General features: G+C 37.0%; 1 protein-coding gene across 5 annotated transcripts in view; it reads right to left on the bottom strand.

The window, feature by feature from the left end:
• The window catches only part of SYT1 (synaptotagmin 1), a 544,512-nt gene that overhangs the window by 197,572 nt on the left and 330,744 nt on the right, over positions 1-16,196 (bottom strand). For all 5 annotated transcript variants that reach the window (XM_060656890.3, XM_060656888.3, XM_060656887.3 and 2 more), the window contains one exon: positions 13,227-13,409. In XM_060656890.3, coding sequence (XP_060512873.1) covers positions 13,227-13,392 — 166 coding nt within the window. In that variant the 5' untranslated portion in view covers positions 13,393-13,409. The remainder of the gene's footprint in view (positions 1-13,226; positions 13,410-16,196) is intronic.

Genomic DNA, 16,196 nt, shown 5'->3' with positions numbered 1-16,196 from the left:
TGGTGGAAGATAAGCATATTAAAGGAATAATATGGGTATTTAGTAAGAGCATTATAGAAAAGCTAACATGTTAATTGAGCCTTAATCCTATAGGATACGGAGGCTTGGATATGCAGAGATGGGAGTAGTGGTATTTCAAATGTAGGAATGCCATAGACTAAGGTATAAAGGCAGGAAATGTAGGCATTTATCCGTTGAACAGTGAATAGTTCAGTTGAGAGAAGTCGAAATAAGTTTGGAAAGGTAGTTGGGGCTATTCTACAGAGGGTCTTGGATAACAAATGAGGGAATTCAAAAGTTGGCTAAGGGAGAATTACTAAAGGTATCTGAGCAAGAGACTTGTGTGTTCAGAGTAGGGCTTCAGGAAGAATCATCTGGAAAATGTATGTACAGTGGTTTGGCTAACAGTGGAAAATTGTTGTGGGAAGACCTCTTAGGAGGCTCTAATGACTGTAATATGGATGAGGACCCAAATACAGCAGTAGCAGTGGGAATGTAAAGGAGAGAGGAGACTGAGAATGAGGTAGTAGGACTTGTTAACAAGTTGGACAATGGGGGGAAAAGTGGCAAGGGTTAAAGGTGATGCTAGGGGTTTAAGTTTCAGATTAGAGGAATATATATGTGTATGTAAATGTTTTGCTGAGGGAAAAGATGAGTTTAGTTTTGGATATACTTAACTTCAATTGCAAATGCCGTATATAGATGTATGGTTTTTAAAGAGCCTTCAAAAATGGAATTCATTGTTGCTTTAATTAGCATTTCCCTAATGTCTAAAAATGTTGAACATCTTTATATGAATTTATCGGTCAGGTGTATCTTCTTACATTGCGTGTTAAGAGTTTTTGCTCATTTTTGTATTGGTTTGTAAGAGTTTTTTTTTTCCAAATATATTTTGGAAGCACCTTATTCATTAAATATATTTTATTTAATATTGTATTATTACTGTATTGTGGATATTCTCTCCCAGTTTGTGACTTGCCTTTTTACTAATGGTGACTTTCAAAAAGCAGAAGTCTTTATTCTTGAAGAAATTGGGTTTATCAACTTTTTCTTTTATAGTTAATGCTTGTGGTGTCCTTTTAAGAAAACTTTGCCCAGGTAGTGCAAGTGGGGCAATAATTGGCCAAACAGTACAAACTTCCAGGATGTGGAACAATTGGAACTCTCATACATCACTGGTGAGATGTAAATAATACAACCACTTTAGAAAAAGTTTGACAATTTTTAGAATCTAATGTAAATACTATACTACTCAGTAATTCCACACTTAGGTACTCCCCAAGAGAAAAGGAAACATAAACACATATCCCTGCTTATAGGACTTGCATGAGAGTATTCATAGCAGATTTATTCTTAAGAGCCCCACACTGGAAATGGCCTAAATGTCCATTAGCATGTAAATAAATTGTGGGTATCCTTACAATGGAATCCTACTGGAACAATGGAAAAGAATGGCTGATATATACAAGAATGTTGATGAATCTCAAAAATATTATGCTCAGTGAAAGAAACCAGAACCAGACACAAAGGACTATGCAGTATATGGTTCTGTTTTTAGGAAATGCTAGAACGGTCAAAACTAATTTATAGTGGTAGGAGATCAGTCACTATTTAGAACCAGGGCAGAAATTGCTGGAAAGGGAGTAGAGAAATTTTTTTGAGTGAGGATTACATTGCATATATTGTCAAAGTGTGCAGAACCGTACATCTACGATGGGTTCATCTTATTGTGTGTAAACCATTCCTTAATAAAATTAATTAAATTCCTTAAAGTTATTAGAGGGGGAGATTAGTAGAAGCATCAAAGGTAGAGGTTGAGTTCTGAGTATGAGTTACATAAAGACAGGATTGGAAGTTCTGAAATTATGAAGAAATCATAGTGGTAGAAGAATGCCAGAGGCAGATCCTTGGGAAGTACATACTTGTAAGTGCTTGGAGGAGGCAAAGAGAAAGAGAACACTCAGAAAGAAAGGCAGATAATTAGAATGTGAAGTATCAGAAACGAAGGGAGAAGAGAGTATCAGTAAGGGTATTGGGTGCCTTTTATGTATAGGTCCAACTGTCTCTTGCTGGGTGAAAGGCCAAACCATGTAATCCAGCTAGGAGCAAAAGCTGCATCAAACCTCAGTGGAAGATAAAAGCAGAAGAACTGACTTTGGAGAATGGTCTACATGTTTTCTTGCAATGGAAGCACTGGGAAAAATCATGTTCAACTTTTAGAAACATTATTAAGCTTAAACTCTATGGAAGTGCCTGGGTTTTCACATCAGTGGCATTGGTGTTAGAGCTGAAGACTAGTTAGTGCAAAATAGCAAAAACAGATCTCTGCTGGAAGGCAGCCGGGTAAACTGCATTAGAGCCATAGTAGCAAATATGGAGAAGAAAGGTAGGTGTTTGCCAGCAGCTGTAAAAAGGTGAGGTGACATGGAACAGTGCCAGTTGGTGTGGACAGAAAATGGCTGGGAGGCCTTTGTAAAGCACCACTTCAAATGATATCTACAGTTGTGGCATTAATGGTACCAAGAGTAGCTGAAAAACTAAACTGCAATGTTTTGTGTCGCTGATCGGGTGAAACAGAGAAACTCACCCAAAAAAGCCTTACAGAAGTAACCATTACTGGGAATGCTGCGGTTAACACAACACGCTCAGTTGTCTTTGAACTCTCAATGAAAGCACAAGAAACTGGGCTGTGTTGTATAACAATGGTCAGAAGAAATGAGTTCATCTTGTTTCTTAGGCATTCCAATACAGCATATTACTTTTTAAAACTAAACGATGAAAGTAAGTCCCAGATCTCCACTGGAATGAAAATGCCTATGGGGAGAACCATTTACCCTGTGGACCGGTTTGGTGGCTGCTTCTATCTTAGTGGTGAATGAGCCTGGGCTGCCACCAGGCCAAAGAATAAAACAGGGAATGGTTTTACTCAGCACAGGCCAAAGGGATAGAAAACAGAACAGGAAATGACAAAGTTACAGAAAGTTTCAGGAAAGAGAAAAATAAGGAGACGATGAAAGAGAAAAGATGGTTGTATGATGCTGTGTGGTTGAAGGCAAAGCAAAATAGCTCTGTAGGTAAGCCCGTCTTTAGTCCTGGGTAATGTTAAATTTCACCTCTGAGTATTACTATTACTCCTTTCCAGTAGGACACCTTCCTCCCTCCCTCCCTCCCTCCCTCCCTCCCTCCCTTCCTTCCTTCCTTCCTTCCTTCCTTCCTTCTCCTCTTCCTTTCTCTGTTTCTCTCCCTCCCTCCCTCCCTCCCTCTGTTCCTCCCTCCCTCCCTCTGTTCCTCCCTCCCTCCGTTCCTCCCTCCCTCCCTCCCATCGTTCCTCCCTCCCTTCATGGAGGTATAATTGACATATAACATTAGTTGCAGGTGTACAAAATAATGACTTGGTATTTGTATTGCAAAATGATGACTACAGTGAAATCTGGTTAACATCCATCCCCACACATGTTACACATTTTTTCCTTGTGATGAAAACTTTTAAGATCTACTTTCTTAGCAACTTTCAAATATACAACACGGTATTGACTGGAGTCACTGTGCTGAATGTCACATCCCTGAGACTGACTTATCCTGTAACTGCAAGTTGGTACTTTTTGGCCCGCTTCCTCCAATTTACCCATCCCCACCAACTCCTTGCCACTGGTAGCCACCAATCTGCTTTCTGGATCTATGAGTGGAAGCCTGTTTCTTGATGGTATGATTATCTAGGATCTTTTGAGCTAGAGGAGAATAATCCTACCTACTGTGAACCAAGTTTCGTGCTGAGGTTGGAGACAGAAAGATGAAAGGACAGTGTTCTGGTCTCAGGTAGACTGGTTGGTGTTAAGAGAGAAAACACAGATAAGTAAAATACAAAGTGAGAATTCTAAACGCGTATAAAATGAAGACTTATTACAAAAGGCGAATTGCTCACTCATAGATTAGGAAGCGACAGGAAGACCTTTAAAATGGAGTGGAGTTCTGAAGGATAACTGGAAGCAGTCCAGCCAGATAAGCAAGACATTTTAGGAGAGAATTTGTACCAAGACCTGGAAGCTTGGAACACTCTGGATAATAAATTCAGTAACTCTAAGGATTTCTGTGCAGCTGAAGGAAAATGTGTGTGGGTGAAGGGTGGGCCGTGAACTGGGAATGTGTGTACAAGCCATATCAGATCGTCTCATAAAAAGTCATGGATGTCTTGCTAAAGTATTTTAATTTAGAGGTCCTCTGGCAGAATTAGGAATCCATAATGCTACCAAGGCCTAGAAACAAGGCCTTGAAATTATGTGCTTTGATTGAGATCCTTAGCCAGTCATATACAGCCTCATACATAGTAGGTGCTATATAAATATATATTGGAAGTTTGAATTTTGAATATTATTTATATATGTAATACTTTATATATTAATGCCACTATGCTCGTACCTTCCCAGAGGTTATTATTATTATTATTTTACAGAGAGATTAAATGATGTGCCCAAGGTCAGACACTAGTAATGACAGGACTATGATTTCCTACCCAGAGAGACCAACTCTAGAACTCACACCTTGGCCTTTAGTCATAGCAAACAATGCTGTCCCTACTCGGGTTAGTAACTAATACTGGGCCAGAATCTGAGTGATTTATATAGCATTCTGGACAAAGTGTTAACATTCAGGGCTGCTAAAGTGTACTGAAGAATTTAGGGAGTAATATTTACATGATTATAACAATAATGTTTCTAATTCACTGTAATGGTTTCCTGATTTTTATAGAACTCGATCTTATCCTTATGAAAAGGAAATTATTACCATAAAATTTACTTTCAGGGCATTGAGCAATACAAGTCAGTCAGTTGAGGTTCACTACACTGAGATCCTGGATCTTTTCTAAGTTTCCATGGACAGGCACACACTACTTTGGGTAAACGGCATATTTACCAAGGCAAATATGTTTCTGTTATTTGTAGTTTACCATTGCCCCCCTTCTTTTGTTTTTAACTCATATGTGTGCAAACAGCTAGAAAGAGAAAAGAAAAAGGGAGAGAGTTTAAATGGATTGAAATTCTACCAGGACAGCAGTTTCATTCAAAGTGTTTGGTGAGGAAACCTGTAAATGGGCCACTGTCTTTTAAATTGTTTATACTTCTCTAAGTTCACCTAAAAGGCAGACTGGGGATGCATGTGAGATCAGAAGATACCACATTTAAATCGTTCAGTATAGTATTTTCATAAATGAGAATCAGAACAAAAAAATAAAGTCAAGTGCTAAAGATCTATACGTAATAGTACATCATAGTTCTCCCCTCTGGTTTCTGCTTTTAAATTCTTTGTCCGATTGAATAGAAACTGGCACAAATCTGTCAGCCCCACAACAAAAGATCTACATCATCGTTAAGAGTGAGGAGAAAGCCAGGGTCTCTCAGATTCTCTCTTTCTGTTGCTTTCTTTATACATTTCCATTTGGATTCAGGCTTCCTCTTGTGAAAATGTTCCTCTGTTTTGACATGCACCTGGTATAAGTTGAGGAGTGGACGTTTAAAGCTATTTAAAAATATATTTGTATATTTGTAAAGTATTTCAGCAAGGCAGTTTCTGAGTTACTTTTGTTGTATGTCCAAAATATCCACTCCCCTTGTCCTCAGGTGTATGTACTTAATGTCTTTGAAATGCTAATAGAATATAGCTAAATAAGGTTTAGAAACTTAGCTGAGATCTTAATACGCCTGGTGGCTTTATGTGTTCACTGTCGCTTTGTATTACCTATGCTTTGGAAGTTTGTAAAATCCCTCAACACTAGTTCATTTGAAAGGCATGAATTTCTTGGGGGAATTTTCTGCATAATCGGCACCCGAGAGGGAAACGAAATTCAAGGACACATTTAAACAACTTTCCTGAAATATCAGTAGCATATGCTTTGTTATGTTTCCACATTGAACACAGGCTGTTGAAGGAATCCTACTGCAGACTTTAAAATCAGTATTATACACAGTGTCCCAGTTTATAACAAATATTTTCTAATGTTCCTTTACTCACCAAGAATAAATAATAATACAAATTGTTTACATATATAATTTTTACAAATCAAGAAAATAAGGAAAGTAAAAACGAAAAATGAAAGTTTACAATGGAATTTATTTCACTATGAAGATCTTCAGGTATAACTATACTGGAAGATGCAATGAAATAATCACATGCTTGCAGCTGCTAAAAGGGATTTTGGATTTAGAGGTAAGAGAGGAGATTTTGAAAAATCGGGAGAAAATAAAAGATCAGAAGCTGGGTGAATGTTACACTAAAAGCTAGAATATTCTGTTTATATTAAAATCTTGCAAAACCACATTGTGCTATGTTTATATGTCAAGTTGTTCTCGGCTTAGATAATTATAAACAGGGTTTCCTTCTGTACGTGTGTCCTATGGAGATTTTGAAAATTGTGCAGAATGTGGGAATAGTTTTCATTGTGTGAAACTGTCTCACCTTGCAAGATTTGTACGCTCGTAGGCCCATGGCCTTTAAATGCCAGTTGCTTTCCTGTATGCCCATTTTTTAGCACTCTAAATGTGGCCCGATGAATATTCAGAATATTCTGCAGGAGGCCATGCCAACTCTACTGAGAACCAAACTGACTCAGTGCTATAGGATTAAGTTTTTAGCAATGGGAGCTTTTAAATATTTTTCTCTCTCTGTATTCACACACACAGATAGTTCCTACATTTTGAACCAGAATTAAACTTAAAAAGATGATGAAATAAACTAAAATTTAATGAAAAACCTTTGAATATAAGCACAGATTACTACATCGTGCTGTGATGAATTGTAACCCTTATACCTCAGTGTTCTTGCCCCAATTGATTCCTTCAGCCATTGCATTGTTGAAGCCCCTCAGTATTAACGAAGGACTTGCTTTGCCCTGAAAATAACACTCATCGTTATTGTAAGGTTTTTTACTTAGAGATATTTCAGTTTACTAGAAGTTAACAATGAATAATAACATTTAACCTTTTAGCTAGTGCTTTTCTGAAGTGTGAGGAAGAATTGAGTCAACAGATGAGAACTGAAGCTGAGTCATCTACAGAGTTCATCGGTACAACGAAACAAAATCTAATGATTAGTACTTGGGTAGTCATGAGTTATCAACATGACAGTCTGAGTAAGTGGGGCCAGTAAAAGAATTGCAGAAGCATAAGGTGAATGAGTACCTGCTTCAAATCCAGATAATGTAATGAGAAACTCTTAATTAGTATTAAATTTGTGTTCCAAGTATTCAGTCTTTTGAAACCTAGCAAAACATTAAAACCTATCAAAAGACAAATATCAAGCAATATATCTGCACAGACACAAAAGACCCTAATAGTTTCACGTCTTAGTTGTGATGAGGAATGATGGGGATGGTTTGCAGTCGGTGATGTTCTGTTAGGGCATAGTCATAAATTGCAAGATTTTTCCTGACATAGTTCTGTACCGACCATCTGTACCATGTGTAACTTCCTTAGACAAACCACTTACCTTACTAAGCCTGAGCTTTCTCATGTGTAAAATGAGGATAGTTTTTCTCACCTAGTAGAGTTTTCACAAGGCAGAATGCAAGTTGATTTTACAGAATGCACAGCACATATTTCCACATTAAGTCCTCACTAAAGACTGACAATCATTACAGTAATTGTGTTATTCACATGCCATGGATTCCTGTATGTTCCTAAGGGTTTTCTCTTCATTTAGTCTTGAAATTCTTCTTGCATCAGCATTACGTTCACGACATTAACATAAAGCAGTTACGTGATCTACGACAATGATATTATGTTCATCCTGCAGTCGCTTGAGGGAAAACAAAGTTACTGGACTACGTTTTTCATCACTGATTTGTTTGTGCCATACTTAACCACCTACATCACTACTGGTTGTCGGGTGTCATTGGCTGTTGCTATGAGGGATAACATTGCTTTACCTGCTCCTTTTCCAGGCCACTGCTTTCAAAGGTGTTTCATACATCTAGGTGTCTTTGTTGCTGCCGATGTGAGGGTGAGCGAGGAAGACACTTTTAACTCACCACAGCAGCTTGATTTGCTTAATTCATGTTATAAATATAGGCTTTTATAATATTTCATTTAAGATGGTTCAAAAACTATTATTTCCTAGATCAGCCTCTCCAAGCATGACACAAAGACCATTGGGCATAATGTTTGATATAGTAAGATTTGTAATATGATAATGCCTATACAGTTTTTGGCATGGTGTCAGATATTTTCAAGGTATCGGGAATACAAACCTGTGTGAGAAATGGTTCCTATCTCTGAGCAATTTACATTTCAGTGAGAAGGACAGGCCCCAAACAAAACCAAATAACCAAGATAAAGATTTTCATGAAGTGCTTTGGAAGGTTGGAGGAAGATTCACATAATTCTGCCTTAGGAAATGAGGAAATTTCTCATCCAAGTGATAACATCTGAACTGGTTCTTGGATGATAAAAGAATGTGTCAGTGTTAATGGGGAAAGGGAGTCCAGGAAGAGAGAAAAACATGAGAGAAGACACTGGACCATGAGAGTGCTGGCAGGTTTTGAGAGGTTTTTCATGAACAGATTTAACAGGACTTAAATGAATTGCAGGTATAGGATTGGAGCTGAAATAGATTAAGGGAGACAAGAGTAATAGTGAGATCTCTTATTTGAAAGACTAGGTGAGTGAGATCACCCAGGGAGAGCATGTTGAAAAAACAAAATAAACAAACAAAAAAACCCCAGAACTGGGTTAACATTGTAATCCTCAATCCTGTACCACTTTAGGGAAGGGAAGACCATGAAAAAGGAGGACCAGTCAATGAAAGAATGGAAAGGGTGTGTGGAGAAGGAAGATGTGAAAATGAGGGTAGGGTCCTGGAAATCAAGAATTACAGATGATGATGGCTGATAGTGCTAGTGATACAAAAATATCTGACTGAACGAAGGTTGATCATAACCTTCATAATCGTGCATCAAGATGTACCTGGTGACTCAAGTGAAAACAATTTTAACGTCACTTGCAGGATGGAAATCAGCATGGAAGGAGGTGAGTCATTGATGGGATGTGAAGAAATAGATGTCGGGATCAAGGTTAGGCTTTTCAATAAATTTTGGTGTAGATACGAAAGAAGAAGACAGCATGGTAACTTGACAGAGAGGTAAGGTAAGGAGAAGAAAATTTTAGTGCATGAAAGAAGAAAAATGAACATTCCTTGAGCACTTACTGTGTGCCAAATTTTGCTAGGCTCTTTCAGATATGTGAACCTCGAGCATATGTATAGGCTAAAAGGAATGAAAGAGTGAGTGAAATTACAGGAGTTAAAAAAGAAAAAGGGAAAGTTGGGAGGTGATAATGGGCAGAGGAAACACCATGAGAGAATTCATCTTCCTAGGTCAGGCATCGCTGGAGTGGGTTTAGAGAATGCAAGGTGCACATATTTGGCTGCAAAGTTTTTGGAATTTTCATAATTTGGGTTTCTACCTGACATGAACTGTGGGCTTTTCTACCATGGAAATAGATTTGTTAAAATGACAGCTTGGGTTTAATATTAGCTAACATTTACAGAATGTTTACGCCGTGCCACACACTCTGCTAAGTGCTCTGTATGCATTGCTCCCTTTACCCAACAAACCTGTGGTGGAGATAGTGTTTTCATCCCCATTTTACACAGGAAGAAACTGATTCCCAGAAAGATGAACATTCCAGGTCACAGCACGCGTATGTGGTAGAGCTTAGATTTGAACCCATGCAGTCTGAGTCCAGAGCTTGTGTTTTCCATCCCTCCATTCAACGTTTTATCCAGTAGTGTTTCTGCATAAATTACACAATTACCCTTCGTCCACTCTTACTCTGCACTAAGGGACAGGTTGTGGATATTTGGTTTTCTGCTGTGCTCAAGGAAGGGTGCACTCTACTTCAAGAAGCTCATGAATATCAAAACCTTAATCACAGCTATTTGGATGACACAGAGTTCATGCTTTACAAACCAACCATGACCCCAGTCATATTACAATCAAAGTTGCAAAATAAAGAAACATTCTGAAAAACCTTGTCTGCTTCATTTAGATAACAGTGTGCAGAATGAATTGAAAGATAAAAATGCTCAGCATGTACCATTTCCTTTTCCTTTTTTTTTTTTAAAATTTTAAGCCCCATGGTGTTATGGATGATATCATCAGGCAATTTGGTTTGAATATGTTCCATGCTGGACTGTGCAGATTACCCAACTAATGACATGCAAACTCCTTGCCATTGTGACACCTCTCTTCTCACAAGTGGGAATTTCAAGTGACAGACTAAAGCTGTTTGCTATCAATTTTGCAAAAAACACATCTGCCAGATAGCCAAGATTTAGTTCAGAGACTGAAATCAATTAATATTCTAATTTGTTACCTGTCATTAGTGTCACACTAGATTATGCCAAGTCAAAAGTGATAACCTTTACATAACATATGCTCCTAAAGGAATTTGATTTTCAGGATATGTTTTATTTTTGCTTAGTGTTGCTCCCTGTGTATACATCCCATTAGAAATTTTTTACACAGGCAGTAAAAACTGTGGTAGATTAAAATAAAGGTATAAAATATGCAGTTATGAATTTTTGATAAAACTACATGGCTGTACTTATATAAGTTTTTCTAACTCTAATTTACCGTAATATTTTAAGATTTAGGTAGTTGACTTGTTCCTTTCTATTAAATCAAGTATAGATCTAGCAGCATGATATTTTCATAGGAGTTACCAAGATCCTTTGAAGTTCTATTAGATTGCTGATCAAAAGTAAACCTCCATTGGAGGAACAATGGATCATCTGGGTCTCCTGCCCAGTGTCTAAGAAAGGGACATGGGAGTGGGTCAATAGCTCGGGAAGAAATGAGGTTAGTCAAGGGAAAGAAAGGAAAGAAGGGAGCATTTCATAACTTTTTTCCAGCTGCCTGTTTTCTTATTGCTAAATGGGAGGGAAATACAAAGTACAGAATGGTTGGCTCTAAGTAGGAAAGGCTAAAAGATGGAAGTGTCGCTATAAAGATGAAAACAACTTGCTTTTTTCAGTGTGAATGACACAGTCAAGCACTGGAATAATTCCTAGCATTAAAAATTAAAAATATTTAAGATGATTTGATTTTTCAGCATCTTAAGACCTCAAAGTCTACTAGGGTGGTTCAGGACATAAGTTAAACTGACATTCATTCATTTATTCATTCAACAAGTAGATACGGAGTGCCTCCTGTGTATCAGGCACCACCTGTGCTCGAACCCCACAAAGAACAGACGCAATTCCTTGCTGTCATGGAGCTTATGCTATTTTGGAGGGAGCCAGAGCAATTTAAAAACAAATAATAAATAGCACCATCTGCAAAGCTGTGCTATGATGAGAAAGCAAGGGTGAGGACAGGAATTGCTGGCAAAGATGAGGTGGGATGAATGGGTTATCATTTTAAGTAGAATGTTTGAGAAAGTCCTTCACTAAGAGGATGACATTTAGGCAAAGCCTAAAGGAGAGGAGAGAATGAGTTTTTTGGCTACATGGGGAATATTCAATCCTATAGTTGATAACATTGCCATACCACTCATATTGTTTACTCTTCTGAAGAAGGAGATGGTGGTGTTCAAGACCGGGCAGAGTATGCATTTTATTTGATGTTATTCATTTCTTTCTCTGCTAACTCATCTCTCTTAAAGCAATCATTTTGGTAAAATATTCAAGTGAGAGTTTGCCCCCATGATACATGCATTTTGGTTTGTGTCTTGTAGTTACGACCTTGAAGTTGTATCAGGATCAGCCATCAGCTTTGTAGCAGAGCAGGAAAGAGAACTTGTGGTTCTCATCCTAGGGCTTCATCTATTGGGCCATCTCCACCTCCACTAGGTTATGGATCTTCCTGTTGAGAATGGTAATTACTGGCAACTATGCCGAGAGCGTCTCTCGGATGAACTTGAATTTGTTAACAGTAGACAGATCAATAAATTGTTAGTCACTGATGGATAAGAAGTTGATTCCTTGTAGTTTTTTTTTTCACTTGGTTTCTCATTGTCCTTATAGAATAATTTTCTTAGGGATTGATAAATCTCTCACCTGAATTATTGCAACATCCTGTTTATCTTCTGTCCTTGTCTTTCTAGAGCCCATTTCCAACACAGTAGCTAGAATGATCTTTAAAAAACTTGAGTCAGATCCTGGGACACTTCTACTCAAAACCCTCCAGAGGCATTTTGTTTCACTCATAGGAGATCTAAGTTACATAGAATAATCGACAAGGCTCACATGATACGGCCTGTGCTACAATCTGAATTCCCCTTCTGCCCACCTCCACCTTATTCACTCTACGTAAGGCTCACTGGGCTCCTTGCTGTTTCAGGCAGATTTTTGCCTAAGGGCCTTTGTCCAGAATTCCTACATTTTATAACTCCCCCCCCCCCTCCACTTCTTCCAGGGTTCCTTGCAAAAGAAACCAGCCCTGCTCATCCTAAAAAATAATGTTTTACCGTCTATGCCCTTCCATATCCCACCTACTCTTCTTTAGTTTCTCTTATTTATGACCACATGACTTTCTATATATATTTGCATCTAGATGGATTTATTCTTTTCCTCACTAGAATAAGCTTTGTGGGAAAATCTGTTTTCCCAGCATCTGAAAAAAATGTCTAGTTCATGATAAATGTTCACATCTGAAGGAAAAAAAAAACCTGTTTCAGATTTAAACACCACTGGTTTTGAACTTAGTGCTGCACTCATACAAATAAGCTTAACTACAGGTTATTGTTTTTTGTTTAGGTTTTCCTGATGAGAACAAAGAAAAATTTAAAAACCATGCAGAAGATTTTGATATATTAGTAAATTAAAGGAAATCAAGCTTGCAATGTTGGAAAGTCCATTTTAGCCATTGTTTGGGAATAATCTTTATAATGGAATAATTTCATAGATACAAGTTAAAAATATATACAGTAAACTCATAAACGTTAGTATTCTAGAGAAAAATAGACATTTAAAAAAGACCCCACCTGCATGAAACACAAGGTAGAAATGTTTTATAAACTGGGCTTTCATGTATAAAGTATATTTAAAGACTTAAGAATATTCCATTTCTAATACTCCATTTTATTATTGGAATGCTACCATGCCAACAATTAACAAAAATCAAATGTAAGTTAAGAGGAGTTCTGTCCCCCGGCACCCCCCCCCCCCCATACCCTGTGCATAAGATCATTTTTTAAGCATTTATTTTTACTCTACCAACCATATATAGTACTTACGTGGAATTTTATGCAACTCATTCATAAACTTCTCCTTCAGCTTCGAAAAGGCATCTTCCTTTCCTTCCCCAGGACTGGCTGGCTCTGTGGCATTATGTGGTAGGACAGTCGCAACAGTGGTGACTGGCGGGGCTGCCAGGGCCTCATGGTGACTCTCGCTCACCATTTTAGGTTCAGGTGAATCTAAGAGGGGAGGGAAGCAAAATAAATAAATAAATAAAACAAAGAACAATTCAAAATGGCTTAACTGATCCCACATCAAAAGGTGTACCAGAGATGAAACACATTAGAGAGTGCACCTGCTCCCTGGGTAAATAGTCTATCATTAGCATATTACTTCATGTTGGTTCATAAAGTATTTATGGAACCACGGTGGAGAGTCTTTCCTAGAAGGTAAGACCAGACATACTTACTGAAAACACTGTCCCAACAATAACTATGTGAGCTGTCAAATCTACTAGTTGTTTATACTGCCAGTTATTTATTGTGCAGATTTAATTTCTAACCTGTACATTACAGAACTGTGTATGAAACAGTTGCTGACAACATACATGCTCTATACTCTGAACATTTTGTATTTTCTAAAAGGAAAGAAAGATTAAATATTTATATTCAAAATGTTGATAAATGATAGCATGCATTCAAAATATTAGTTACTTTTAAAATGGTTATAGAGAATACTAGTATAACATGGACACTGTAAGATATCAGGAGCGTCCTAGAGAAGTTTTTGAATTTCATTTATTGATGGTACATTTTCCTCCCAGTCATTTATTTTTGACATTTACTGTAGACAATACTATGATCAATAATTCAGTTGTCTTGCTGGGTAAATGTTTGAAGCCACTGTAAATGTGGCATGATTGACTGTATGTATCAAGGAAATGATGATGAAACATGTCTTGTCTGTCAAACCATTTCTGTTGATTCATCTTGATTAGATTATTGAGTTATTCTATTAAGTTAATGTATTCAATTACTTTAAATGTTTATCTCCAAAATATTAAAAAAAAAAAACAAACAATTAGTCCCTAAGGTAGCCAGTGAAAAGCTCTTAGCCTTGAATACAGAAGACCTCAGTTCTGGTTCTGTTTCTTGGCTGAATGCATTCTGATAGGACATTTGACCTCTTAATTTATCTGCCTTCTGAAATGTAAAGAAACTGAAACCTGTCTTACCTGGATTTTTTTTAGTACATGTGCAGTGCAGAAGGCGTTCTAAAGAGGCAGGATTGAAGCCCTATTCTCCAACCTAAACATATTCTGGGCTTTAATAATGAATTTTACTGTATGACTTAAGATTTCAGGCAGTGCTGGTAAGAAAGGGAACAGGATTTGGGGCAGAAATAGATAAATACAAACATGTCTGGGCAAAGTAACTTCATAGTCTCAGCAGGAAAGTTGATGGACCTATAAGTCCCTTTTGCAAAGAAATGGAAATAACCAGAAAAGAGATAAAGGATTTTTATAGATTTAGAATCTTTTGTGAATTAATTATGCATACTTAGGTATTTAGTGGAAATAAACAGTAAGTAGAATAATCTCTGATGTATGGATGTATTATTATAATCTTAAAATCCAGAGATTTTTGGATTTCATGGAAGGAGGGGATGGCTGAGGCTAATAAATACACATGGGTAATCAGTTTTCATTTACAATGTTATTTTTTTTTTAAGCTTTTAATTTTCCACTAGTAGCTACTAATATAACGTGAAAGGGTAGAGTTAGACAGATAGGGGCTTAGATCTTCTCCGTTCTTTAGTTTCTTCATTTGTAAAGTGAGAATAATCCTACCAAAGACAGAAGGTTTTTGAGTATGCAGTGAGGTAATCTATTCAATGAGTTTAGGACTGTATCAATAGATCAGTCAATCGGTCCTTCTGTCCCCCCCTCTTACCCTCCCTAGTAATACTTGGCAATCCAGAATTTTCCAGATGGTGGAAAACTGTAGTTTTTTCTCCAACTCAAAGTCACTTTCTAGAAGGTTTTCTTGATTTTCTGATTGTGTTTAGCTTAGGATGTGTCTCCCTGCTAAAATTCGGAGTCTGGTTTGCATAACTTAGGTGAAACTACTGATATTGATAATAAAGCTTTTATATTTCATGTGAGTCAGCTAAGACTAGAATTATATACACAAACACATACATATGTATGAAATATTAGTATGTATGTATTCAAAAACTAAATTTGGTCCTCTGCTGTGAGAATTACCAGATATGATATGCATTATTTCTTATCTCTGTAGGATAGTTGAGGATATTTGAAGAATCATGGTTTACTGTAGAATTTAAAAGAAATTATTGCAGTAAATGCAAATGCCTACATACAACAGTGCCATCATTAAGGCATATTGTCTAATTAGGTTTCAGTTCAATTTTTGCATCTTCTGTGAGGTATTGTTGCTGGTCATCTAGATTGGTCAGCTGCCACCCCAAACTCCTTTCTAGCCTTTGTGTGCACAGATGGTTGGGTCCTTTGCCACTCAGGTTGTTGAATATTTTCATGTTGCTCCAGTTTATAATGGAATATAAAACATCTCTACATATGAGTTGAATGATCTAAAAGACTATTTAAAAAATACTTGTTTGATAGAAGTTGGATTTGAAGTATATTCAGTATATTTTTTTAATGAAGCAATGAATATTTCCAATCCTCTTCAGATATGAGGTATGCTTTAGAAGTGTTTTTATCAAAAAGGGTAAAAGCTATAAACTTGCCACTGTTATTTGTCAATGATATTATCTGTATTATTTCTAATTATTTTAAATCAAGAAAAGATTATAGACAATGCTCCTTTTACTTAACTGTGAAATGAAAGTCTTTCATAAAATACAAAAATATAATGGGCAATTAAGGATCTAATATACTGACAAAGAGACTGATTGTTAATATTCTTAGTCCTTCATATTTTGAGAGATAATGCTGTTTGTAAATAGAAAAACTTAGAGCATTTACATGACTCTTCAATTCA

The sequence above is a fragment of the Panthera onca genome, chromosome B4 (assembly GCF_046562875.1).
Source record: "Panthera onca isolate mPanOnc1 chromosome B4, mPanOnc1 haplotype 2, whole genome shotgun sequence".
Classification (NCBI taxonomy): domain Eukaryota; kingdom Metazoa; phylum Chordata; class Mammalia; order Carnivora; family Felidae; genus Panthera; species Panthera onca.
The sequence above is the reverse complement of the archived record's forward strand: the minus strand, read 5'-3'. Positions and strand labels throughout refer to the sequence as shown.